The sequence below is a fragment of the Branchiostoma lanceolatum genome, chromosome 11, assembly GCF_035083965.1.
Source record: "Branchiostoma lanceolatum isolate klBraLanc5 chromosome 11, klBraLanc5.hap2, whole genome shotgun sequence".
Classification (NCBI taxonomy): Eukaryota; Metazoa; Chordata; class Leptocardii; order Amphioxiformes; family Branchiostomatidae; genus Branchiostoma; species Branchiostoma lanceolatum.
The window spans coordinates 17,168,781-17,193,836 of NC_089732.1; the positions used below are offsets into that span (position 1 = coordinate 17,168,781).

At 41.1% G+C, this 25,056-nt stretch overlaps 2 protein-coding genes across 5 annotated transcripts in view; both read left to right on the forward strand.

Annotated features, from left to right (window-relative positions):
• Window positions 1–25,056, forward strand: part of LOC136444200 (receptor-type tyrosine-protein phosphatase S-like) — a 65,089-nt gene that overhangs the window by 22,320 nt on the left and 17,713 nt on the right. The window contains exons 1-3 of one of the 4 annotated variants that reach the window (XM_066441695.1): window positions 23,093–23,234; window positions 23,419–23,718; window positions 24,172–24,864. The exons of the other annotated variants lie outside the window; for them this stretch is intronic. Coding sequence (XP_066297792.1) covers window positions 24,276–24,864 — 589 coding nt within the window. The 5' untranslated portion in view covers window positions 23,093–23,234; window positions 23,419–23,718; window positions 24,172–24,275. Of the gene's footprint in view, window positions 1–23,092; window positions 23,235–23,418; window positions 23,719–24,171; window positions 24,865–25,056 lie in introns of those variants that run through there. 4 annotated transcript variants of the gene reach the window in all.
• Window positions 1,917–24,199, forward strand: LOC136445009 (multiple epidermal growth factor-like domains protein 6). Its single transcript, XM_066442840.1, has 15 exons — window positions 1,917–2,147; window positions 13,969–14,268; window positions 14,395–14,649; window positions 14,929–15,063; window positions 15,236–15,373; window positions 17,552–17,689; window positions 17,906–18,016; window positions 18,106–18,252; window positions 20,965–21,114; window positions 21,524–21,670; window positions 22,277–22,423; window positions 22,527–22,673; window positions 23,091–23,234; window positions 23,419–23,677; window positions 24,172–24,199. The coding sequence occupies exons 1-15, from the start codon at window positions 2,057–2,059 to the stop codon at window positions 24,197–24,199; spliced, it is 2,337 nt and encodes a 778-aa protein (XP_066298937.1). The 5' UTR covers window positions 1,917–2,056.

The following is a 25,056-nucleotide window of genomic DNA, read 5'->3' on the forward strand; positions in this document are numbered from 1 at the left end:
TGCATAATTAAAGCAACATTTCCACAATTCAACTAGGTGTTACATGATGGGGATGTCATACACGTGACATGTGTACGTTAGCTAAAGGTGTACATATCCAGTCTTTAATCATGTAATTGGATGCATTTGCATCATCGATATGATAGGTGTCGCCCCCGACACGAGAGAATGGTATTCCCAGAACCCAGGGGGTCGGGAGAGCTCCGGGGTCAGTGACGGGAGTGGGACAAGAGGCCCAAGCAGGGTCTCTGTCCTGTCAGTGGAATAAAATGTAGTTTGTAGAGATCATTGTGTGTTCGTCTGATGGTAAAAGAACCCTTAATTCTAATAACAATATTATAATCAAACTATTGGAGGTATGATTTTTCCTATTCTCGTTATGGTTGTAAGGGCTTGTTTTTGCTGTTCTGAAAACTTAGTTGATAATCATCTTTAAGACCGGTTGCTAAGAAACAACCGATGATTCTAATAGGGAGAATGGGGGAAGGGATTCTGACAGCAAGCGGTATTTCCGTGCAATCACCCAATCATTGCACCTGAAAGCTCTTTTCTCCTAACGTAAGCTTACACGCAAGCTTAAGCTTACCTCCATATATATATATAGGTAACTGCGCGTTTACAGATTAAATCTGAGTCACTGCATGCAGCGTTTGCCGCCCGTTCTGCATGAAATTTTGCCAGTTATTTTGTTCCTCGTCCCGATGTATACATGAGCACGTCCGTGCCTTGGCACGGCGGTGCAACAGAACAGGTGGTGTTGACGAGGTTTAGGCGAGACTGTCAATATTATGTCTCACGTCAAGGATAACGAAATACACTTCACTAATGGTTCAGCCAATTCTGAGTTGTTGGCGTCTTTTTGAAAGCTTTTCTTCGGTAAAAACAATTGAAAAGACAATTTGTGAGGAGGATATCTTGAAAGAATACCAAAATTCAGTATGACTGTTGTATAAAACTGCAATTAGACCCATTATCGTCATCATAGCTTTTAATATCTTTGAAACTGCAATTTTCCGCTGTAACCATTTCAAGTCGTATCTTGGCTCCGTTGTCAGTATTGTTGAAATTAACAATCAAAGTAACATATGGCAGGACATTGTAAACGTAGGCCTAGTTTATTTTGTTAATGATTCATGTACCACAGTATCTCATCGACAGGGCAAAACAAGCCACCTCCGGGACCATGTTGGACTGCATTCTTGGCAACCTTCACTAGGGGAGAACTGTTTGCTGTCAACATACAGGTACGAGGGGGAAATGAGGAGAGAGGAGGCGGTTGTGGTATGCGCAGACGTTGGCCACATTCAATTCTTCTTAACTCTATATTGAAGCAAATTGGACCTATAGGAAAGTTTTACAGCAGAGTTTTGTGTATGATTAGAGATTACTACGTTGTGTCATTGTTTATCACCGCTTGAGTGAACCGTGAACTCCGGACAACCCCTGCCCCCTCTCCCAAGCCCGAGTACATCGTGAACAGGAATGTGTAGATATCCTTGTAATTTGATCCATTCGCGACTCCAAGCACCGCGGAATGGCATACAAGAAGTTTACTGTGTTGTGTGAAAATGTTTTGAATCTTTCCCACATTCACTTATCAATTACTTATGACAGGTAGATGATCAAACGTCTACTGCACGACCTTGTAAGATTAAACCAGTTGTATGATTGTAGACACACACAATTTGCATTGTAAAAATGTGTTAATGCGGTTTAATTTGGTTGCACAATTGGTCCGGACGTCATACAAATCCTAAACCGGGGTAAAATTAATTTGTCAACCATGTTTCGGCGAACTTTCACGAGTCCTTCTTTTGAACCATGTGACGTGATTGAAGGCACTCGCCCATGTCAAGTTCCCTCAGCCAATAGGATGAGATGCTCCCTCATGACGTCACAAGGAAGTAACCGCAGAAAAATAAGCCAGCTTGTCGGGCAGCGCTAGTACAGGGTAGACTTCTCTTTTAGTTAGGTAGGTAGTTAGAAACTGTGAATCTAGATAAGTTCTCTAGAAATCTGAAGGATTCTGTTTGGAGTGGATTTTACCACCTGTACCATGGAAGTGTTTGGCGGGTCAGGTGCGAGACAGGGGCGGCGCGCGCTGGGGGTTCTCGGCCTAATCCTCTGCATGGCTACGGTAGTCACGGGTGAGTTTGGCGGTTTTGTTTGTTCACTACGAAGTGCAAGGCTACTTGTTTAAGCCGATGTATGGAATTTGTACTTTGAATAAGACTTAGTGATTTGTCATGTGCAACTCTAAACTTTAAAGAGTTCAATTGTTAAGTTGACACATGTATACGTAACATGTACATTGCATCGGTATAGGGCGTAAGTTAAACACATGTAATACTAGTAGTTGTTCTGCTTTTCTCAGAAGGACGCACCGTACGCGTTTTAATTGCATTTCCTTGTTCCGTTATGTGCCCGATGTTTCCTGGCCACAGAGATTAGATTGAGTTGTGACTTATAACTTAGTTTACTATTTGTTTCAACAGAGGAAAGTATTCAGTAATACGAGGGTGGTAAAAAATGCGCAATTTTTATCATAGCAGGTTCAGTATCTTCGCCAGGAAGATTAACGTTATGTTTTAGGTAGCATTTGTATGTATGTATGTATGTGTGCATGTATGTAGAAAAGCAGATTAACTGGAGAGGCCTGGATGGATTATCTTGATATTTGGTAGGTAGGTAGGTCTTGATAACACCTATAAATAATAAGTTTTTGGGTCCCCTGGCGGCTTGTTATGATACTGAAGCAGAACTTCCTGTTTTGATATCGCGTGTTCTGGACATGCTATGTTCCTTATTTCTTAGTGGTAGATAGCTCTTTGGACAAAGAGTAAGCGGTATAGGGTTTGGTCCCCTAGCGGCTTTTTCGGCACTGCAGGAGCAGGTTTTGCTTCAGACTTTGAAAGGGAATAACGCAAGAAGGGCTTGATTGATGGTCATTATTTATGTCATGTTAATAGCTTGAGTGATGATTAACATAATTAGATACTTATCATGCAAATCAGTATCTAATTTGCATGATTAATGAGGGAAGATTTTGCATCTGCCGCATTTCACAATAGGACTCTCAAACATGTGGCATATGTAACTGAGGAAGAGAAAAATATTAAAGACCCAAGTAAAACTATATAGATACAGGATAATGTAAACTATGGGCTTCAGTATGCGCCTGGCAGCCGTACAATGCACATCAGTGGAGGCCTGTCTGAGACAGTTGACCATGTACAAGTTACTGTTCAAGTCATGTTTGAAATCTATGGACAACAGATAAGAATTTGAAGTATGGCTACACATAAGAAAGTTAGTTTGAAGGACAGTGAACCAAGAAATAAAGTAATGACAACACTGGCTTGCGATTTAGTTTGAAACATTGACTAGCAGTTACATGTAAGGTTCTACAGAGCCAGCTACAGAGCTGGTTACTCCAATAAGAAGACGCGAAAATCCCCCAAAGTCATTTTCTAGACACAGCAAGGCTAATGTGGGGAAGACATTGGAATTCTAGATCCATTTAGATACTCTGACACAACGTTGACAGGGTTGATTTGAAACTTTGGAAATTTGAACAAGGCTGACTTCCCCAAAACTTAACGTTGATAGTATTGTCTTGATTATCCAAGGGATCTTATCTGATTGAAGCTTCCTTGGATTATGTGACTTTTTGATAGATATATGAGTCATTCTGCATAGTTTGATAATGTTCCTAGAGAAACCAGTACAGAGAAATGAGGCAATTTCAAAAACCCGCTGCGTTCCATGATCTGACTATTCAAATATGTGACTTTCGTAAGTGATGAAGAGAGAAATGTTTAAAGATAGATGCTACTATCATTCCACACTCAGTCTGGTAAATGACTGAAATTTCATTTCGGTATTTGAATGTTAACATCATTGAATTAAATCATGCTAATAAGGACCTCATTTGCATAATTGATGATCAACGTCAGCATAACCTTCTTTGTTGAGCTCATACTTGAGACAACTTCTGTTATTAAGATGATCAACTGGTATGATTTGTAACCAATGAGAAAAACCGAAAATATGTCATTTTAATGTTAATATTAAAATAAAGTTTAAAATCATTTGGCGAAGATATGAAGTCGTGGAACACTACTTTTTGAATGAAATGAGTTGACATTTGGCACAAATGTAAAGGAACATTTCTTCATGAGACTGAAGTATGTCACTGCATTTTTCACATTTTTACCAGCGACTGAGTTGACTTCAAGTCGACCACACCCTTACAAGCTTGTCGGAAGCAAACAGCAGTAAAAGGGAAGTTCTATTAGCAGTAAAGAATGACCAACTTTTACAATTATTGTAGGGGACTCAAGTTGCACATGTAACAAAATGTATATCTCTATAAGCCTCATACTTATTTTCATCTCATCACGGGGTCCTGAATATGCGCTACATATGTCGATAACTTGTTTTTGTAGACTACATTCCCATAAAGTCAGAGAAATGAAACTTAACACACTTCTTAATCGTTAAACACCTAATATCTGTGTCAAGTGTCATTTTAGGTTATTAATAGAAAAGTAGTCTACAAGGTCTTTAATCAACATATCGCACATTCGGCTATGACTTAACTAGCTCTGATATCACACCTCACTCTATCCTAGCAGCTGTAAAAGACAAACTATAAGAAGTTAAAAAATCAAATATGACATGTAACTTGTAGAGACATGTGTCATCACTCACTCACTCACTCTCTCCCATAGCTTAGTGTCATCACACATGTGTAATTTAAGCTTCTTACAGTAATTGTAAACGGGTCAGGTCTGACTTTTGTTTCCCTCCGACAAGCTTCCAAGAGTGTGGTGAATTTGAAGTCAACTTAGTCGCTGGTACAAATGTGAAAAAAGACATTGAGATACTTCAGTTTCAAGAAGAGATTTTTCTTTACGTACATCTTTGCCAAATTGCACCTCATTTCATACAAAAATTAACCTGATATGATAAAAATTTCCTTTGTTTTGTACTACGTTCGTACTGCTTGAGCACTCACGCTAACGTTTGTATAGCTTGGTTGTTATACATGTGTACAAAAATTGACTAGTGCGGGTTCGATTATCTAAGAGGCACTTTCGAATTCTGTTTGAATTTGTTAAGAATGAACTGGAGGGTGTTTTATGGGTTTATATCCATGCAGGATTTGGTAGTTTCCTTTACTCCTTTACCAAAAATTCACACTTGAAAGAGACTGGGACACTATATTTCCAAGTAATGTATTTTGATAGGGTTGTAACTGCTTATCAATACGTCAACGTTGATATAGTAACCACGCGATATCATTAAGACGTACATATACGGTACATATAAGGTCCAACTGTGCTTCTTTTTGTGTACTTTTCTTATACATTAACGTGTATGCGCACTTCGTGAATACGACTGGTGAGAGAAAAAAAATCATAGGCTTCCTTGTACATTCATGGAAGATGACGGTATAGTTTATTTGTCTGTGTGCTTGCGTGTCAGACGCAATATTTTAAGAATCTCTGGATGGATTGCGATAACATTAGGTAGTATCTGACAGACGTACTACGCCGGCTATAGGGAGAATACTTGCAAGGGAAGTTTGGCCAACGGAGGGTTTCATTCGCGGGGAAATATAAAATTTACCGTATACCATTTTTACCGAATTCTACGATCCATACCCCCGAAAGAATGCCTGTGGGAGGCTAAACATTTGGTATATGGGTAGATTAGATGTAGACGCGTAAACCAAGGTCCAATTTCGTCCTCCTGGTAACCGACCTTGGTACTGCAGAAGAATTTTCGTTTCTTGTATTTTTGTCGTTCTGGGGATGCTGTAGTCTTTATTTCTTAGTAGAAGGTAGCTTTTAATGCAAGGGAGACTTGGTGTAGGTTTGGATCCCCTAGCATCTTGCCCCGGAACTGTATAGTCGTTTGTAAAGAAAAACTTCAGTGAGGAGGACTGAACAAAGTAACGACGGATTTTCATGATATTCGGTACGCAGGTAGCTTAGACATATAAACAACAAGAGTTCTACGACCTCATACCTTCGCCAAATGATTTTGACCTTTATGACTGACGTATTAGGAGTGATTTTCATCAATCATCAATCATACCAGTTGATCCTCTTCACCCAAATAACATAAGTTGTCCAAACCTCCTTGTTATGACTATGAGCTTAACAAAGAAGGTTATGCTAACTTTATCATCAATTATGCAAATAAGCTCCCTCCTTATTAGCATAATTTGATTCAATGGTGTTCACCTTCACACAACTTCCTAATGCCACAAGTATGAAATTGCCGTCATTTACTAGTATGGAATCATAGTAGTTTCTCATTAATTATGCAAATCAGGCCCACATTTGCATATTTCCTATCTATCAACATTCCTCTCTACCTCAGTTACAAATGTCACATACATTGTATTTGAATAGTCATATCATGGAACACAGCAGATTTTTAAAATTGCCTCATTAATTATGCGAGTTAGAATTTGATTTGCATAATTATCATCCAATCATACAAAGCATCACGTAAGCTATCTACATACCAAAAATCATGACCATCCATCAAGACCATCTCGAGTTATAGTTTTTCTCATTAATTATGTAAATGAGGTTCTCATTTGCAAAGCTGATATCTATTAATATTTCTCTCTTCCTCAGTTACATATGTCACATGTTTGAGAGTCCTATCATGGAAATTGATGGATGTATAAACTTTCCTCATTAATTATGCAAATTAGATACTTATTTGCATAATAAGTATCTAATCATGTACATCAGCACTCAAGCTATGTACTTACAAAAAATTATGACCATCCACCAAGCCCTTCTTGAGTAATTCCCTTTCAAAGTCTGAAGCAAAACCTGCCCCTGCAGTTCAAAAAAGTTGCTAGGGGGCCCAAACATATACCACTTACTCTCTGGCCAACGAGCTATCTACCACTCAAAAACCAGTTCCATAGCATGTCCACAACACGAGATATCATAACAGGAAGTTCCGCTGCAGTACCGTAACAAGCCGCTAAGGGGCCCAAAATCTAATCATTTTCAGGTTTTATCAAGACCTACCAACATACCAAATACCAAGGCAATCCATCCAAGAATTCTCGACTTATCGTGTTCACTAACAGACACACAGACATGCTCAGTAAAATATAACCTTCTCAGCGAAGGTAATAACTTTCAGACTACATCCTGTAATCCATATTACATCCACCCTTCATCAAATACTTCTTCATCAATACGTATCCATACTCTTAGTGCACACTTCCACTCAACCTTCCAGTACACCATACAGTATGACGTATACTAATACATCACCTCTTCCTTCCCAGATATAACATTATTAACTCACCTACCCTGGACAACGTCCTAGTCCCATGCTGTGGCACTGCATTAATGACTGTTCTTACTCAGATAAGGCGGTGTATATCCAACTTTTGTCTCCCTCCACCACATTCCACACCACGTTCTGCTGCTTATACCTTACCAATGCCTACAGCTGGCTGACAGCCAATTTGTCCCAGTAACTGACGTTTCCTGCCTCCCACATGACCCCTCAGGACCCCTACCCCTATCCATGACGCCTTGAAACAACACAGCCAACACGTACACATACTTCAGCATACAATATAACACATTTTTACACTTTTCTCGTTAATTATGCAAAACACTTCGCCCAAAATCTAATCATCTTGAGATTTCCCACATACACACCGACACACCAACTACGACAACAAACCATCCAGGCGTTCAACATCCTCGACTTATTTTGTTCACTAACAGACACACAGACAAGCATCAACGAATAACCTTCTCGACGAAACTTCGTCGACGAAGGTAATGACATGTAACGTATGATAATTAGGAATCATTTAGCAAAATTCAGGATTAAAATCTATCATTTTGGTGTTTTTCCTAATAGTACTTTAATATTTTTGCCTTCCTTACTCTGGCCGGTACCGCCCATCCTTGGGCATAGGCCACGGACTACTTCCCTCCATCCGGTGTGGTCCTGGGCCCTGACTCTATGATCTACTAGCTGCTACCATGTGTGTCCGGACGCCTTTACCCTCACTTGTCCCTCCTCCACGTGTTCCTCGGTCTCCCCTTCTTCCGCTCCCCCGGGGGGTTAAATAGATAATATGGTTTTTATTATTGGTCAGAAATTACCCGCAATGGCAGCCTTTCTAGCGCTAAATTGATGCAGGGTTAACATGTTTCACATAATACATAACATATACCTAGAAAATCTTTTCACCTTTTGTGGATTTGTCGCAAGGGTCTCGGCGGCTGCCATTAGGCGCCACCAGGTGACCTCAATACAACATTCCCCAACCGAATTCAGGTACCCATTTACACCTGGGTGGAGTGAGGAAAGTCGTGTAAAGTGCCTTTCCCAAGAGCACAAGATCGGTGATACGACAGGATTCAAACTCGGGACCTCTTGGTTCTGAGCCGAACGCTCTGCCGTTGCGCCACACGACCCCAAACGGTTCCGCGTGAATTTCTGTCTTTTTGTGTTTGATACCGACTTCCGCAAGGTATGCCCAATTCAGGTCCATCACTTGTGTAGGATGTCAGTCGCCATAGGGTTGTGATAGATCTTAATTTCTGATGGTGCAGGGCCAGTAGATTTTAAGGATCTTCTTTGCTGTGTTGGCTGCTGTTCGCCACTTCTCTGCGCCTTACAGTAGGACAGGGTTAGGACACGGTTTACCGATTGTTAATATCATGTTTATTTGGTGTGATTCACGACGGATACCAATTATGCAAATAATGGCCTATTGTGCATAATAAATGCGAAAGTGCCATGATTCATTAGTGCTAATTGGTGGTAATTACATAGTTGTCATATGTATAAGTTACTTTTAGGTGTTAATTACCTTCGTCGACGAAGTTTCGTCGAGAAGGTTATTCGTTGATGCTTGTCTGTGTGTCTGTTAGTGAACAGAATAAGTCGAGAACGCCTGGATGGTTTTTGTCGTAGTTGGTGTGTCGGTGTGTATGTGGGAAATCTCAAGATGATTAGATTTTGGGCGAAGTGTTTTGCATAATTAACGAGAAGAGTGTAAAAATGTGTTATATTGTATGCTTAAGCATGTGCTTAAGCTGGGACGTGTTGTGACTTCATAATGATGAATGGCCTTGGAAAAAAACAAGCAGATGTGGGGTGCAGTATGATGAAGGAAATGCTAAATGCTAAGGATGTCCTAATGCAGGTGTAGGTAGCTTTTTGAAAGGTGAATACACCTGTGTCCGTGTGTATGTGGGAAATCTCAAGATGATTAGATTTTGGGCGAAGTACTTTGCATGATTAACGAGAAAAGTGTAAAAATGTGTTATATTGTATGCTTAAGCATGTGCTTAAGCTGGGACGTGTTGTGACTACATAATGATGAATGGCCTTGGAAAAAAACAAGCAGATGTGGGGTGCACCATGTCTGTGTCTGTAAGTGAACACGATAAGTCGAGAACGCCTGGTTGGTTTGTTGTCGTATTTGGTGTGTCCGTGTGTATGTTGGAAATCTCAAGATGATTAGATTTTAGGCGAAGTACTTTGCATAATTAACGAGAAAAGTGTAAAAATGTGTTATATTGTATGCTTAAGCATGTGCTTAAGCTGGGACGTGTTGTGACTACATAATGATGAATGGCCTTGGAAAAAAACAAGCAGATGTGGGGTGTACTATGATGAAGGAAATGCTAAATGCTAAGGATGTCCTAATGCAGGTGTAGGTAGCTTTTTGAAAGGTGAATACACCTGTGTCCGTGTGTATGTGGGAAATCTCAAGATGATTAGATTTTGGGCGAAGTACTTTGCATGATTAACGAGAAAAGTGTCAAAATGTGTTATATTGTATGCTTAAACATGTGCTTAAGCTGGGACGTGTTGTGACTACATAATGATGAATGGCCTTGGAAAAAAACAAGCAGATGTGGGGTGCACCATGTCTGTGTGTCTGTTAGTGAACACGATAAGTCGAGAACGCCTGGTTGGTTTGTTGTCGTATTTGGTGTGTCCGTGTGTATGTTGGAAATCTCAAGATGATTAGATTTTAGGCGAAGTACTTTGCATAATTAACGAGAAAAGTGTAAAAATGTGTTATATTGTATGCTTAAGCATGTGCTTAAGCTGGGACGTGTTGTGACTACATAATGATGAATGGCCTTGGAAAAAAACAAGCAGATGTGGGGTGTACTATGATGAAGGAAATGCTAAATGCTAAGGATGTCCTAATGCAGGTGTAGGTAGCTTTTTGAAAGGTGAATACACCTGTGTCCGTGTGTATGTGGGAAATCTCAAGATGATTAGATTTTGGGCGAAGTACTTTGCATGATTAACGAGAAAAGTGTAAAAATGTGTTATATTGTATGCTTAAGCATGTGCTTAAGCTGGGACGTGTTGTGACTACATAATGATGAATGGCCTTGGAAAAAAATAAGCAGATGTGGGGTGCACTATGATGAAGGAAATGCTAAATGCTAATGATGTCCTATTGCAGGTGTAGGTAGCATAATACACCTGAATGTGTATTATGCTAATGATGACCTTATTTGCATAATCTATGCAGAAATTTCATATTCCTTTTAGGTACATGCTACAAATGTCATATTGGAGGTGTATTACATAATTTATGCAGCGATTTCATATTTCCCTTACAGCGTATGCTACAGATGTCATATCGGAGGTGTAGGTAGCTTCAGGAAAGGTGAATACAACAAAATGTGTGCCATGCTAGTGAGGGCCTCGTTTGCATAATTTATGCAGAGACTTCATATTTCCCTTACGGCAAATTCCATAGATGTCATATTGGAGGTGTAGGTTGCTTTAGGATAAGTGAATAAAACGGAATGTGGATCATGCTAATTAGGACCTCTTTTCACATTTCATACAGAAACTTATCTTATATTTCCCTTATGCTAAATGCTACGGAGGTCATATTTGAGGTGTAACGTTAGATACGTTTAGGAGAGGTGAATACACCTGAATGTGCATTATGCTATTTCGGACCTTATTTGCATAATTTATGCAGACACTTTATATTTTCGTAACGGTGCATGCTGCTAGAGACGTCATATTGGAGGTGTAGGTAGCTTTATGAAATTTGATTATATGTGGCAAACTGTATCTATCAGCTGGCTAACTCATCTATTTTGCCAAGTTCTAATATCTCCAGCCACATCTGAAGCCTGTTAAATTAAGGCTACTGAATGCACTGAAACAAAACCCTACTATTCTCAATGTGGTAATATCCATGGAGGCCCTGTCACACATATAAACACCACTGACACTACCTCCTACACCACATTCCTACCTTACATAAAGTGCCCTCTGAAAACACCCTGACCAACTGCAGCTACAACAAGCATCACAACAACTTCGTCAGCTAGACATCTTCATACGCACCAAATACCTTTCACCCAATGACACTAGGTTGCAATAACCTTCGCCAATAAAAAAACACAAAACACATTTAAAAACCTAACATGTCACCCCTCTTACCCACAGCCTCACCCACTTCCCGACTGATTGTGAAATATTACAACATTGTCATTTCACGTCAACCACCTACCTAAATCCAAAATAAAACACACTACCATCACAAACCGACAACATTTTGTACCCTGCACCAATTTTAAAAGGTTCCTATCCAGACTTCCACCAAACATACAAATCTCTAACCCACCTATCCATCGCCTCACAAAACACTTCAGCCTATTGCCAAAACATTCCAACTTTCCATCAGCACAAATCTACTCCACATCCAACATCCAACAATTAATCAAACAACGACTTCCCTGCTATAACACCTTACTACCTCCACGCCTTCTTTCTATTCATAACAAATCACTTACATTATTTCCGCATATCCAATCCACATAACCATTATACATTTGCATCCTTCATAACATCCCACCCAACTATCAACCCATCCATTGACGAAGGTATGGGTTCGTGGAACTCTTGTTACTAAGTAAGTAGATTATGTAAATGAGCATGTAAGATTCATAATCCACGGTGGAATGTCAACATGGAATTCTGACAAAGACGTTTACGCAAAGACTAAGTGTGATTTTGGTAGAGAATACCGTCATGTAAAATAAAGAATGGTAGTTTCAGCCTCATTCCACTATTCAGTGAGACAGGATCAAACAATAAATCTACAGACCTTAAGGCTCTAAATATTTCATGGAGGTATGAGGTGTTACCTTACCTGCATTGGGCAGCAAGTGCTCAGTGGCATGATATAATCTAGAGGAAGTCAAATCCCGGTTTGATTTTGTCACATTATCTTAGCCTCTCTTCTCATCGTACGTTGTATCGTCAGTTCCTCCACAGTGGGGAAGTCATTTTCATGATCTCTTAGGGACATGTTGTTGAGTTTTCTCTTTCGCCTGTTTGTGCCTAGAGTATAAACAATAGTGGCGTGTCATTCCTATATTTCTTGGTAGTGACTGCGAACTTAGTACAAATTTGATTTTGCCATCAGCACCTAGGGTACTACATTTGTTCTTTCTGCACAACGTATATCATCATGACATTTGTGGTGAAAATCTAAAGACTTGTGGATAATTTAACCAAAAATAGATATCAACTTAGACTTGGTTCTCTATTGTGTCACTTAACCTTATAACAGATAGTTACATCACAATAGGTATCTCAGGTGAGGTAATTTGCATAATTGATGAGAGAACACTATAATTCCATAGTGGTAAATGACGGTTATTTCGTACCTGGCAGAATTTCGAAGTTAATTGAAGGTGAACATCATTAAACATAAACTATGCAAATCAGGTTGTCACTTTTTTTATCAAGTGCTGAGAGGATACTAAAATAAACTTCCTTGTGATAATAGAACGTCGATACTTTGACGAACTCGTGTCATCTGGGTAGAGGAGATGATCAACTGATTTGACTTATGCAAATGAGGACCTTATTTGCATAATCATTAAGAAATTTGTAATACATCAGTAGAAAAGGTTGAAATATTTGGCAAATGTATTAGGTCCTGGAACTTTAGTTGTATATTTGTCTTATCTATGAAGAGGCTGAATAGGTTTTCCACCGCTACATGTATTGCTTAGGTGGCTTTAGTTACATAGCGTTTTGCCCATTTAGTTCTATCCGCGCGAACAGCACGTACGCGAAAGACAATAACATCAATACAATGCAAACTGGCTATTTTACCATCCCTTGAAATGTCATCGTGGTTCCCTACGAAACTAGAAACTCCTTGGTTGGGTTTTCACCTTACCTTAGACCTTAGGTCCTCCTGTACCTACAGGCACATTGGGCAGCATGTATCCATCTCGACCGGTCGCTCGCCGCTTCGGCTTCGACCTCTTCCCATGGTATGTCAGCTCTTTTTAGATTAGTGGGGTATTTGGGTGCCCATTATTGTTTTATCAGCCTACAACATGTTAACAGACAAGATCGTTCCATGACACAGCTCTATAGATATGCGCGAACCACTTTGCCCGCTGCTCAGTCCATGCATGACGCCCGTCAGGTCTATTGTTGTAACGCATTAAATCATGATTGTTGTCCTCTCAACTAATCCTGTGGAGCAAATATTGCAAAGTGAATTCACGTACGATGGCTGTTATATCTTTTTATCTTATCTTAGCTAAACCAGGTGGAATTTTGGAATGTATCATTGTCTAAACTGAAAAACGAGAACACGTACCTATTTTTATTATGCAGCTGAAACGTGTGAAGCTTGTTAAGTCACGAAATCTTAATTTGATATGATCATAGTGGGAGAAGGCGTTGTCTGGTTTTCATGCTCCATTGCGTCACTCTTTCTTAGAAGGGAAGCGTTTTGGCAACTACGTTGTTATGACACACGTTTTATAGCTTGACTGTTTTTTGCTGGCATTAACGAAGATAATTTCTGTTTAACGTTAATCTTTTTCGCTGAATTTCTTAGGGATTACCGTAACACTTTCACGTGTATCTTTTGTTCAGGTGTAGTAGACGTCACCATCGTCAGCAAGAACCAGTTCTTTGATGAGTCAGCGGATACCTGGCTGTACTGTTATCACACGGGTAGTCTCATCAACCAGAATAGGTACCCGTTCGGGGTAGAGGTCAACACTGGATCAGGAACGGGATTTACAGGTCAAAGACACAGTGGTAATGTAAATGGAGGCAAGAGTGTGAAAATCTTGGGTAACGCTGGAGACTTCCGGGTTGGAGCTTTCTCATGTCAAGTAAGTGACGGAAGTCAGACCGAGAAGGCCATCACCTTCAAAATGAAGTCACAGGGTGAGTACACAACTCGCTGCTAAATATATTTGAATATTCCTTTATTTTGCTTGGAATTCATTTGAGTCACCAGGCGTCAGATTGTGCAAAGTACATCAATATATATTCCTTACATAATTCTTGCAGCCGATGTCTGGCCAGCGTCCTTCACAGTAACTGCCAACACAGGTGACCCCGTGACCCTACAGATGGTGCAGAAGTCCAGTAGAACCGGTACCCTGGAGTGGAGGAAGGGCGGGGTCGGGGGGACTGTCCTGACTGGACAGAACGGACTCAGCCTCACCATAGCCAGTGTCCAGTCTTCAGATGAGGGGATCTATGAGTGCTACTATCAGGGGGATACTGAGAGAAAACAGGGCATCATAAGGCTCATTGTCAGAGGTATCTTAAGCTAGTATTGTAAATACGGGAAAATCTGAATATACAGCTGTACAAAGTTAGATTACTGACGGTAACACTAACGGTAATTCCTGATTCCTGGAGAAATATTTACTGTTAATCACTGTGAATCCATACTCTAGGCTCTCTAGCGCTCGCTTCACTAATGCTGGACGCATTATTGTTACCACACATGGGCACTTTCATTAGTGCTAAACACACATATGTAAACATATGCCTGTCTCTGGTGCTTTAATTGATTCCATGTATTCTGTTCGGTAGGTTGTGCTGAGAACAAGTGGGGTCCGCCCTCCTGCACTGATGACTGTCCTGTGTGCTATAACGGCGGTGTGTGTGACGACAACACGGGGGAATGTGTCTGCCCTCCGGGATTCCATGGAACTAATTGTGGAAGTGGTAAGTTATACCGAGATATGGAACAATACATGACGTACTTCAAAGTAGTGTCTGTCTGATTGATAAGTGTCAAAGTTTTGAGGATAAGTGGGACAAAACATGACAATTGTGTTGGATAAGAACGTTACACGATTATAAATTGACAGAATTATGTTTCCCTATTCCCTCCAAGCCTGTGCAAATGACAAGATCGGTACCAGCTGTGACAAACAGTGCGACGCTGGAGACTGTACAAGCCAGCTGCTGTGTGTGATGGACCCGTACGGCTGCTCCTGTGCTCCTGGACTCATGGGGATAGAGTGCAATACGGGTGAGACAACATAGCGACGCACACCACTATACATATTCAACAAGAGTTCTACGACCTCATACCTTCGCCAAATGATTTTGACCTTTATGACTGACGTATTAGGAGTGTTTTTCATCAATCAAAAATCATACCAGTTGATCCTCCTCATCCAAATAACATAAGTTGTCCAAACCTCCTTGTTATGATTATGAGCTTAACAAAGAAGGTTATGCAAACATTTTTCATCAATAATGCAAATAAGCTCCCTCCTTATTAGCATAATTTGATTCAATGGTGTTCACATTCACACAACTTCTAAATGCCACAAGTATGAAATTGCCGTTATTTACTAGTATGGAATGATAGTAGTTTCTCATTAATTATGCAAATTAGGCCTACATTTGCATAATTTCTATCTATTGACATTCCTCTCTTCCTCAGTTACAAATGTCACATATTTGAATAGTCATATCATGGAACACAGCAGGTTTTTAAAATTGCCTCATTAATTATAATCTGATTTGCATAATCATCATCCAATCATACAAAGCATCACGTAAGCTATCTACATACCAAAAATCATGACCATCCATCAAGCCCATCTTGAGTTATAGTATTTTCTCATTAATTATGCAAATGAGGTCTTCATTTGCATAAATGATATCTATTAATATTTCTCTCTTCCTCAGTTACATATGTCACATGTTTGCGAGTCCTATCATGGAAATTGATGGATGTATAAACTTTCCTCATTAATTATGCAAATTAGTTACTGATTTGCATAATAAGTATCCAATCATGTACATCATCGCTCAAGCTATGTACTTGCAAAAAATCATGACCTTCCATCAAGCCCTTCTTGAGTTATTCCCTTTCAAAGTCTGAAGCAAAACCTGCCCCTGCAGTTCCAAAAAAGTTGCTAGGGGGCCCAAACCTATACCACTTACTCTCTGCCCAACGAGCTATTTACCACTCAAAAATCAGTTCCATAGCATGTCCACAAGACGAGATATCATAACAGGAAGTTCCGCTGCAGTACCGTAACAAGCCGCTAGGGGGCCCAAAATCTAATCATTTTCAGGTTTCATCGAGACCTACCAACATACCGAATACCAAGACAATCCTTCCAAGAATTCTCGACTTATCGTGTTCACTAACAGACACACAGACATGCTCGGTATTCCCATGCTGTGGCACTGCATTAATGACTGTTCTTACTCATGTAAGGCCGTGTATATCCAACTTTTGTCTCCCTCAACCACATTCCACACCAATGAATACAGCTGGCTGACAGCCAATTTGTCCCTGGCAGTAACTGACCTTTCCTGCCTGCCTCATGACCCCTCATGACCCTTCATGACCAACTTAGCACCCCTCTACCCGTATCAATATCCCTTGAAACAACACAGCCCACACGCCGCAACCAGAACGCATAGTATGAGCATACAATTTAACACATTTTTACACTTTTCTCGTTAATTATGCAAAGTACTTCGCCCAAAATCTAATCATCTTGAGATTTCCCACATACACACGGACACACCAAATACGACAACAAACCATCCAGGCGTTCTCGACTTATCCTGTTCACTAACAGACACACAGACATGCATAAAAAAATAACCTTCTCGACGAAATTTCGTCGCGAAGGTAATTATACATATACACCTCTATCTATATATCTTTATCTATCTATCTATCTATCTATTTATCTATCTATCTATCTATCAATCTATCTATCTACCTATCTATCTATCTATCCATCTATCTATCTATCTATCTATCTATCTATTTATCTATCTATCTATTCATCTATCTATCTATCTATCTATCTATCTATCTAATTATCTATGTATCTATCTAATATCTATCAATCTATCTAGTTTTAAAGCAGGGTAGCTCTAAGTTCAAGTTGACACATACACTTGGTCGCAGTTCAATGGCTCATATTTTTATTTTCATCAATGGACCTTCCGATTATAATTTGAAATCTAATGGACATTAGTAAACTTTAAGGCTTTATAGTTAAGAGTTTTCGCTGAAATCTGACTTGTGCACCTTTATTTCGGGTGTGGCACTCGCTTCCTGGTTTACACTCGAATGCTGTCCCATTCTCTTCTGTTGGGAGATGCACGCCTTAAAGTTAGTCGTTCAAAAACATTCCAGTTTCTAATAGAAACACATGCTTCACATATTCAGTTTGTCAGGACGGTCTATACGGAGCTGGCTGCACACAAACCTGTCACTGTGCAAACGGATCAGCGGCCTGTGATAAGAAGACTGGAGCCTGTACTAGGGGGTGCCTGGACTTCTGGTTTGGGGAGTCGTGTCAGATTGGTACAGTGCCATAGAATCATTGTTGCAATCATTGTCCGAACAAATGTATTGTTGGAAAACATTTCTCTTTGTGCAATATGATATCACTTTTTCTCATCGATGCTTATGCTAATGGTCTGTATTGCAGATCTGGGGCATAGTAGATAATGCCCAAATTTGTCAAAATGCACTGTTTTCAAAATGCACGTTTCTGCCACTTGTTACCTTGTTCCACAGAGTGCGGACACTGTTACCAGGGTCAGACCTGTGACGGGAGCGACGGGAGGTGTCCGACCGGAGAGTCTCACGTGTGTGCGGCCGGGTACCATGGTGCCAAGTGCGATCAAGGTAGGTTTCTCGTCATTTCACATCACCTGCTTAAACTGCTTTATTGCTGCTTAAATTAATTTTTTCTGTTGATTTTCGTTTATTTCCAGAGTGTTCCGGTATGTACGGTCCTGACTGTGCCACCCCCTGTGGACAATGTCACGGAGCCCTGGTATGCGACAGAGTCAATGGAACATGTCCAGCAGGAGGAACTTTGGTGTGTGCAGCCGGGTACCATGGAGACAAATGTAATCAAGGTGGGTTTCTAAGATGTACCTTAACTAAACTTTATAATCATTTACTTCTTAAATTTCTCTTTTTATGAGGCTTGAAAACAGGAAATATTCTATTTGCTGTAATCTTTCTGAAATTGACATTTGATGCCACTGTTTACCACATTTGCGTGATAATTTCATATCAAAAGTGCTCAAAAGTGGCACAAAAATAAGCTACATATGGTGATCTCTATACAATTTAGCTTCACGCGCGTAGTGTAATAATAGACCGATACCGTATATAGTCTCACCCACCTCCGTCTTAACATAGAAATGCAAAATAAAAAGAAAATTAAATGCAAACATTTGACGGTCATGCAGTCACTCACTCATTGGCCGAACCGCTAATAGACCCCTTTCCAAATACCGCGGCCATTTTGAATCTAGCGCGAGCGCGCGTGGTTCGAGCGCGGGAAAAGTACACACCCAGTAAGACCGAGTCAGCGGTAATGGCGTCCCCAATAGAAACCAGCGTTGAGTCATCTTCGGCGGCGCGATGTTCTCCTCCTGGGTGAAATCCATCGATATATTTGCATGGCACAAGTAGATGATATTGTTGTGGACACTTGGACTCGATATCGGCCAGTAAAATTGTGAATTTCTGCTACTTTTCCACAGTTCCTGCCGGGATGTTGAGCGCGCTACAGTGATAGATCTAGAATGCTAATATGTTTACACCGCGTGCTTGTAGTTTCCCTAGTAATGTTAGCTTAAGTCGAGAAAAATCCCACAAAACATACACTTTTCGGGCTGGGATTCTTATAGCTACGTTTAGGTATGAATATACCTTTCGAGCCTTTTGGCTGTCGTGACAATGCCAACATCATCTTGAAATGACGTTAGTTTGAGGGAGGGTCGTGTTTTCTGTGCAGCGTTACATCGACTTCGCTCAGCAATATTTTATATTCCCGCCAAATGAAATCCTGCAAAACGTTAAAATATAGGCTTGAGTTCAATGTCCTTTTGGGTACAAATTTGGCAGCATTCCGGCGGCTTCTTTTGACGATCTTTTAGGATGCCAAGAATTTAGTCTTGAGGACTCCGAGTACGTGAGTGAAGGTGTGTTTTCCACTGTATCTGACGTTTCTTTAAATCATTTTGCGCGTCAATATTTCAGATATCTGTTGGCCGGATGGAACCCAAAAAACGTTAAATAGTATTGACTTGAGGACTGAAGGACCTCATGCCGATATTTTTCCTTTTTTTGTGGGGTTTCATCCTGTGGAAATCTAAAATATTTCCGCGAAAAGTGATGTAATGAAACACTACAAAGAAAACACGCCCCCTGCTTCACTCACAAACTTCATCAAGCTAATCTTGGCACTAAAATATTGTCAAAGTCAAAGGAGCCACCGAAGTTCCGTCAAATTTCTATACTCGCAAAGCCCTCAAGCCCATATTTTCACGTTTCTGTAATATCATCCGACGGAAATTAAGATATTACGGCGCAAAGTGAAAACACTTAGCCTCCTGTGCAGGCTTCCTATAACGGCGGCATATATATTGGGAGGGGGGGGGGGGTTGTGTAGCCGAGGGAGTTGTGTAGCCGAGGGGCGCGTGTAGATAACGGCGCGCCCCTCGGCTACACTACTCCCTCGGCTACACAACTCCCCCCCTCCCAATATATATGCCGCCGTTATAGGAAGCCTGCACAGGAGGCTAGAAAACATTCCATCTTGAAGTTCACTCACGTACTTTAGGTTTTGATATTTCAGAAAACTCGTCAAAAGAAGCCGCCGAAATTCTGCTAAATTCCTAACCAAAATGACCTTAAGCTCAAGCCTACATTTTCACGTCTTTTTTTGTGGGATTGCATTCAGCGGAAATGTCAAATATCGCCATACGGAGCGATGTAACAAGAAAGAAAGGAAAAGCTAGACAGAAAAGAAAGAAAGGCTAGACAGAACACACGACCCCCTCTCAACGCGCGTTTTCCCAGGCGAAGTTGGCATCGTCCAAAATTACGGTCACAACAGGTAAAATTTTGTATATTTCTATCTAAGTAGCTATAAGGATCCCAGCCCGAAAAGTGTATGTTTTGTGGGATTTTTCTCGACTTAAGCTAACATTCCTAGGAAAACTACAAGCACGCGGTGTAAACATATTAGCATTCTATCACTGTAGTGCGCGCTCAACATCCTGGCAGGAACTGTGGAAAAGTAGCAGAAATTCACAATTCTACTGGCCGATATCGAGTCCAAGTGTCCACAACAATATCATCTACTTGTGCCATGCAAATATATCGATGGATTTCACCCAGGAGGAGAACATCGCGCCGCCGAAGATGACTCAACGCTGGTTTCTATTGGGGACGCCATTACCGCTGGCTCGGACTTACCGGGTGTGTACTTTTCCCGCGCTTTCCCGCGCTCGAACCACGCGCGCTCGCGCTAGATTCAAAATGGCCGCGGTATTTGGAAAGGGGTCTAGTGATGGACAGTCAGGATCAGTCTAATAGCGCTTGGATTTTCTATCAGTTCTCACGACACAACGACATCGCATCTTTGCCTTTTGAATGTCAATATGTGATGGTATAGTGTTATTGAAACTTACTATGTGTAGGATTGACTGGAAATTAGAGTGTTGTTTTTTTCGATTTCAAGACCTCTTAAAATGCTCTGGGTGTCTTTAAGCAATTATGCCTCAGTGTTTTGTTCATATAAAAGCAAGTTTTCCTGTTCCTCTTTTTATCAGAATGCTCTGGGACGTACGGACCTGATTGTGCCAACCCCTGTGGACATTGTTACCAGGGTAGTCAGACGTGCAACAGGTTTGACGGAACATGTCCGACTGGGGGGTCTCACGTGTGTGCGGCCGGGTATCATGGCGACAACTGTGATCAAGGTAGGTTGCCAATGCCCTCTATATGACGCTGAAAGAAACGAATTATATAAAACAGTTTGCGTTAATTCTCCTAGCTTTCACCATTTGAATAGCTTACCAAAATCCATATCACTACTAAAATCAACAAACCCACTTACGATACAAAACGTGGGTCTCTTCATTTTCCACTGCCTTCAAAAAAGAAGTCAAACCCAACCATAGTCAACCTTAGTTAACTTAGAACTTTCACAGTAGACTAGATAACTATTTTTGATTCCCATGTATTTCCATGTACTTGTTTGTCTGCAATTAGCCTTCGGGCATGAACTTGCAATTAAGTTATTATTATGTCCTGTAAACTTCACACATTTTATAACAGCTGCGTTGAGACTTCTTTCTATAAATGTATCCTTTCAATTTTCTTCTACAGCGTGCTCTGTGACGTACGGCCCTGACTGTGGTACCTCATGTGGACACTGTTACGGGAGTCAGATGTGCAACAGGTTCAACGGAACATGTCCGACTGGAGTTGGTCACGTGTGTGCGGCCGGGTATCAAGGAGACAACTGTCATCAAGGTAGGTTTCTGATCCTACCTTAAAGGCACCCAAAGCATTTTTGAGGCTTGAAAACTGGATATATTCTAGTTGCTGTGATCTTTAAAAAAACGACATTTAATGCCACTGTTTACCACATTTGCGTGCAGATTTCTTATCAAAAGTGCTCAAAAGCGGCACAAAAATAAGCTACATGGCGATCTTTTAGTTTCACGCGCCTAGCGGAAATAGACCGGTACCATGGCCCCACCCACCTCCGTCAAAACGTAGAAATGCAAAAGTCAAACACAAAAATGCAAATATTTGACGGACATGCAGTCACCCTCTCATTGGTGCAACCGTTAAATGTGAAGGACAGTTAGGCCCAGTCTATTAGGGCTTGGATTTTCTATCAGTTCTCACCAAATAACGACATCGTATGTTTGCTCCTTTAATGTCGATATGTAATGGTATAGTGTTATTGAAACTTACTATGTGTAAGAATGACTAGAAATTGGAGTTTCTTATTTAAGTTTCAAGCCTCATAAAATGCTCTGGATGCCTTTAGCATTAATCTTCACTAGTACTTTAGTCTTGCAATCATTTCTTTTTTCTGAAATCCTGTTTTCATATTTGTCTCTTTCTTAGAGTGTTCAGGAAAGTATGGCCCTGACTGTGGGACCCCCTGTGGATATTGTTACCAGGGTCAGGCCTGTGACAGGTTTGACGGAACATGTCCGACTGGAGGACCCTTCGTATGTGCCGCCGGGTATCATGGAGACAATTGTCATCAAGGTAATTGCTACTTTAATATCTTTTCGAGCTATGCTTCACTGCAGCCTAAACGTCTTACACGATGACTTATTTTTTGTATATTTCCATGTTTCTATCTTTACAGAGTGTTCTGGTACGTACGGCGTTGACTGTGGGACCGCCTGTGGACACTGTTACGGGAGTCCGACCTGTGACAGGTTCGTTGGAACATGTCCGACTGGAGGGACTCACGTTTGTGCGGCCGGGTATCAGGGCGCCAACTGTGATCAAGGTATATTTCTGGGTTTTATTCAATTATTTGATATAACTAAACTTCCATGCGGCTTAAGTCCAAGTTATCATGGCTACTCAAAACTAAACTTTCTTCTGCTCTCTTTCTCAGAGTGTTCTAGTAGGTATGGTCCCGACTGTGGGACCCCCTGTGGACATTGTTACCAAGGTCAACCCTGTGACAAGTTAGACGGAACATGTCCGACTGGAGATGACCACGTCTGTGAGGCGGGATACCATGGTGATAACTGTCATCAAGGTATTCTTTTTTGGCTGAAAAGAACTAATTTTAGAACTTGTTGTATTATTTCACGTAAAGTGACATATTCTTCACAATCCATCTATTAACCATGTCGATACTTTATTTCATCAAATGGATGATTCCAGACTTGAAAGGAAATATTGACGACTGTTTCAGAGTGTCCAGACGGGCTGTACGGAGCTGACTGCACCCAAACCTGCCACTGTGCAAACGGACCAGCTGCCTGTAACAAGACGACTGGAGCCTGTGCTGGGGGGTGTCTCGACTTCTGGACTGGGGACTCGTGTCATATCCGCACAGGTAATGCAATTACCATTATGGTACATGCTTCTTATGGTACATGCTATAAGGTACATATGGGCGTGGTTGCAAAAACGTTTGTGGTACATTATTACATTTTACAATCACAAATCATGCTACTAATGTTTAACCTATTTCTTGCAAATTATTTCTGGTTTAGAATGTTGCATTGTTTCTGCTTTAGCTACTGTGTCGTACGAGGAACTTTTCACGAAGGAGGAAGGTCGTTTCTTTGGTGATCGTCCTGAACACATAACAGCGTACAGCAACATAGACGCAGAAGAGTGTGCCCGCCGCTGTCTGCAAGGTTACGGCAGTTACGACGGCATCAACCCGCCATGTCTGTCCTTCAACCATCGCCCCGCGGGATCGTCAGAGGGCGGCAGTGCACGGTGTTGGCTCCGCAGTAGTGACAAGGACACGGCGGCGTCTCCTGGCTCAGAGTGGGACACTCGGCCTCACCGAAATTACTACCAGAGAAAACGTATGTGCACTATACATGTAATACTATACGTCTCCTGGTCCTGAGTGGGACAGATGGTCTCACCGAAATTACTACCAACGGAAACGTACGTTCACTATACTTCTGTTTGACAGTGGTGCTGATGACAGTGGTGCTGATGTAATATTCTATGATTTTGGTCTTTTACAGAATAACATAGCCTGTCTCTCTATCCTTTCTACCGTTTTGTGTGATTTGAGATGATACAGCAATGTTGCCTTACTTATTTGTTTTTATATCTTATATTGTTCCTATATAATAATCTGTAAATTGTGTAGAATCTGTACTGTTTACGTCTTGCAAAACTGATGAACGCCTATTAGTACGTACACTTTATACTTGTATTTGTGTAAAGTCCTGAAGAGATATTTATCACTCAATATTGTAGTTATTTTCAGAATGAGTATTGTCATTCGCATTGTCCTTTGTTTCTAGACATCCTGGCGCCCCAAGACTGTGCTGACGTGTTCGCCCTTGGAATTCAGTACAGTCATGTTTACATTATTGGCCATCCCCAACCATTCCAAGCCTACTGTGACATGGACACTGATGGCGGTGGGTGGACGGTCATACAGCGGCGGCAGGACGGGTCGGTGCCGTTTGACAGGACTTGGACTGAGTACGAGCAGGGGTTCGGCAATGTTATTGGGGAATACTGGCTGGGATTGGGGAACATACACAGTCTGACAACACAGAAACAAAACGAACTGTACGTGTACTTGGAAGACTGGGAAATGAACAGCCGGTTTGCGCGATACAGCACGTTTTCTGTAGGAGATGCCGGCAGCAAGTACACGGCAACGATCGACGGGTACAGCGGGGATGCAACTGATGATTTGGACCAGTCTACACATCACAGCATCAACAACAGACATTTTTCTACAACAGACCAAGATAACGACCCTCGTAACGATAACTGTGCAAGTAAATACGGACAGGGAGGATGGTGGTACACGGGGAGTTGTGGCTTGGCCCTCTTGAACGGACAGTATCTGACCGGCTGCTCAGTACCTGCTCCGGGTACTAGTACCTGCTCCAGCGCAGATGGAATCGTCTGGTACACTTGGAGGGGATACAGATATTCTTTGAAGAAAACAGACATGATGATCAGGCCCGACAATTTTCCAGGTATGGTTAAAATCTTAATTTGGGGCTTCATAAGTCTCTTTGAAGTTATAGATCCTTTGGGATGTCTCCTCGGTTTTTTGTCTTGCTTGCTTCCATACCTTTTAAGTGCCTTTTTCTGCCTTCAACATTGTTTTGTCGTCAAATTAAGGTACCTGATGGTACGTTCACGCAAAAAAAAAAAGTCATACATAT

Excerpts from the sequence above, each read along its gene's own strand:
- LOC136445009 (XM_066442840.1), top strand. The coding sequence starts at position 2,057 with ATGGAAGTGTTTGGCGGGTCAGGTGCGAGACAGGGGCGGCGCGCGCTG. Across the intron at positions 14,269-14,394 it reads CTTCAAAATGAAGTCACAGG|CCGATGTCTGGCCAGCGTCC; the intron begins GTGAGTACACAA and ends TAATTCTTGCAG. Across the intron at positions 23,678-24,171 it reads GCGGCGTCTCCTGGCTCAGA|ACATCCTGGCGCCCCAAGAC; the intron begins GTGGGACACTCG and ends CTTTGTTTCTAG.